The sequence below is a fragment of the Aplysia californica genome, unplaced genomic scaffold (assembly GCF_000002075.1).
Source record: "Aplysia californica isolate F4 #8 unplaced genomic scaffold, AplCal3.0 scaffold00476, whole genome shotgun sequence".
NCBI classification, from domain to species: Eukaryota; Metazoa; Mollusca; class Gastropoda; order Aplysiida; family Aplysiidae; genus Aplysia; species Aplysia californica.
Genome location: NW_004797746.1, coordinates 371,190 through 374,588, shown reverse-complemented (window position 1 = coordinate 374,588; position 3,399 = coordinate 371,190). Strand labels below are relative to the sequence as shown.

Sequence of the window (3,399 nt, the reverse complement as noted above, 5' to 3'; positions counted from 1 at the left end):
TGATATACATGTACATTTTTGTACTTTAACTTTAAGAGCAACGCCCCCCTCCCCCCACACACATTTCCACCCCTCTCCACCCCTATCGAACGTATCCGTGAAAGACAACGTATAAAAAAGTACACCTCTCAAGTATACGCTGGGGTTTTATCTTAAAAAGAAGTACATCCAGTTTCCTAAAATGCCCAAGAGTGCAAAAAACAAACAAACAAACAACAACACATAATTGCCTTTCAACAGTCAGTTGCTTTAAAATATCTTCAAAATACATACTTTCCCCACTTTATTTATTAAGATATCGATACCAGACTGAGGCATAAACTTTATGTGCGAATGTACACCGAGTTTTAAACTATCAAGTGGAATCGATAGCTCAGTTTCGTCCAAAACTGGATATACTGTCTTTTAAGATAAAATAATTCTAGATCGAGAGACGGGGTGGGGTGGGGGGTGGGGGGGGAGGGTGCTCTTCAAGGGAATACTTGAAAACGCGGTGCAAATGTAAAGTAAATATCATTTAACATATTATGAGTTTAGAGAGTGTTGTCATGAACTTCTGTTTACATACGAAGTCGCTAAAGTTTTATGTTCTAAGATTAAGCTTACAAGAAAGGCTGTTCAACTCAAGCACTCGATTCAGTTCCCAACTTGTGCGTTGTACAGACTTGCAGCATTATGCAACTTTTGTTCTCATGTGTTCATAGGCGCCTCTGTACAACTCTATAAAGGCAATCAATGAATTCAATGGTGACGTCAGAAGTTGTTGTTTTTTTTCAAACCTACAAAATAGTTTGTTTTTTTACAAAATGTATGACGTCACCATTGAATTCATTGATTGCCTTTATAGTTGTAATTTTGTAGGTTAAAAAAAATATATGACGTCACCATGGAATTCATTGATTGCCTCTAACTATAGTTGCACAGAGGCGCCTAAGCTCAGAATGTTGCACAGGGTCTTCTGTCTGGAATATAGAACTTCTTCTTCTTCAAGTGTCAGGTCTGGAGCAGACGTTGACGGTTACGGTACCTCCTTTCCTTCCTGTTGCCTGTCTTCTTGGTCAGTTAAGTTAAGTTTTCCTCTATGTGTTGCACAGGGTCCTCTCTCCGGAATTTAGAACAAGTGGTTCAGAGATCCCTGGATGTTCTGCCAGGGAATGTGAGCAGCAGACTCTACTCTGTGGATAGGCTGCTGGGGCGGACAGGGGAAGACCTGTCACTCAAACCGCACTGCACACTCCCGTAAGTTCTACTTATGGTTTTTTACTCAGAACTAATACCTTACGGTTGACCTGCTTTAACGACTTCCTGTCCAAGACAATCACCTGCACAAGCGACTATTTCCTGCTTCCTTTCTTGCGTGTTTTTTATTTTTCCTACACTTATCTTAACGACTCTGTCTGACCGCGGGTTTAAGGTGATCACTTTTCTCTTCGACAATGAACGTCGTCTTGGACAGGTCCCATTATATATATATTTTAGTAAGTTCTTTACAAATAATAGTAATGTATTTGCCTATAGGGCGGTCTGAAACTTTAATCACTAAATTCGGAGGCCCGCTTCTTAAATAATCTCACACTTAAGTGTTACTTGGGGTGTTAAACAAACACAATTTCTCACATACATTTGTATTTACATGTTCAAGTGTGATGATCATAGAGGGTTAAGTAAATACGAAGTGTGAGGATGTAACATCCCAGTGTTCTACAGTGTATCAAAAAGCACAAAATAACTGAAGACCCGAGAACAAGACTATGCATAAGTACAAAGTGGCAAACATTGAGTTTTTGGTATCTATTTCTTTGTAATTAATAGAGAAGACGCCAGCCCAACATTTTTAATAATAGTGCACATGACAATCTACCGTTAATAGTTAACGACCAAAAAAAAAGGGGGGGGGGGACACAACTGCAGCGTATCCCAAAGCAAATACAGACCTGAGTCCATGTTGTTTTGGGTTGGGTTTTTTGTGTGTTTTTTTTTTTCATTTTTCTCCGTTGAGCCAAATTGACTTGGTGATAAAATCTTGTTCTCAGGTCTTCAGCTATATTTTGCGTTCACCCGATGTTTTTACTAAGGTGTTTTAAGCATCTGATCATATTTTTTCTAATTTCTAAAAATTATTTTTTATTTTGCAGGACACAATCAGCCACCTCTACTCCTCCGTCCCATGTCAACGTAGTCAAAATTGAGGATAATCAAGCTTCCAACGAAGAAGTCGAAGATGACGACGATGACGAGGCTGGTGTTGAGATTGATGTAGATGGGGACTGTGGATCGTGATCGTGTCTCTTAGATTACTGTAGATTGTGCTATTTCTCTTGATCGTCTGGTCTTTTTTTTTTTCATAAACGCACACATTATGTATATCGCACTATGTCCCAGCTCGCTGTAACTGTTGAAGAGAGTAGCGGCGGACACATTTAATAATGTCCGATCACCAGCAGATCTAAGGAACTGTTGCGATATAACACACAACTGAAAAACACGAATTTGCCTGTTTCGTGTTGTAAAGTATGTTGTTTCCTGCTTTCCTATGTTTCAGAAACAGAAAACAGCGTTGATAAACCAGTATGAATAACTTATTCTTTTTATTTCTAAATTGCCCCAACACAGCGCACACTCAATTAGCGTTGTGGCATGCTCAGATCACTCGTCTCCACTAAGTCATCTCTCCCTCTCTCTCCGTCCAGGAACAATAATGATACGGCATAGACTTTACGCTACCCTCAGATTACAATGTGCTGTGTGCTTAGTACAAAGTTTTTGAGAAATTTGACGTGGAAAAACATTTAAGTTTCACAATATGTCAGGCTTTTTCGAACTACAATTCTTCGAACACTAAGATATCTCTCGATGTAAATCAGAAGATAGAACATAATTTTGGTTAGCGACCTCGACCTCATGGTCTTAGTAACCCAAGGACGGCCAAAAATATTAGAAAGAACTTTGTAATTCTAAGGTACCGTCTACCCCCCCTTTAAAAAAAATAAAAAAATAAAACCCCTTCTCAATGGAATCCAAATCATAACCTCCTGGTTTAACTCCGAGAGCTGTATCGTTGTGTCATTGTTTGAATTTTTCTTTTCTAATCCAGCCACGAATGCATGTTTAGAATATTGATTACGTATCTAGCTTAACACTATTAATGTTAACAATTAGGAATTCATAACAATTATTGTTAATATATACCAATTATACATGATGTGACTGTGAGCCTGTTTGTGAGGGCCAGCATACTGTTATATTTTTATGGTTATGTGCACAGATGTGTGTGGAGGAGAGGATGAGAGAGAGAGAGAGAGAGAGAGAGAGAGAGAGAGAGAGAGGGAGAGAGAAAGAAAGAGAGAGAGAGAGGGGGGGAGTGTGTGTGTTTGTGTGTGTGTGTGTGTGTGTGTGTGT

General features: G+C 39.1%; 1 protein-coding gene across 1 annotated transcript in view; it reads left to right on the top strand.

Moving 5' to 3' along the window:
• The window catches only part of LOC101860275 (zinc finger protein 628), a gene marked incomplete in the record, with an annotated part of 18,315 nt that extends 15,344 nt beyond the window's left edge, over positions 1-2,971 (top strand). Inside the window, 2 exon segments of the mRNA XM_013086535.2 lie at positions 1,095-1,239; positions 2,136-2,971. Coding sequence (XP_012941989.1) covers positions 1,095-1,239; positions 2,136-2,280 — 290 coding nt within the window.
• Positions 2,972-3,399: the final 428 nt, after the last annotated feature.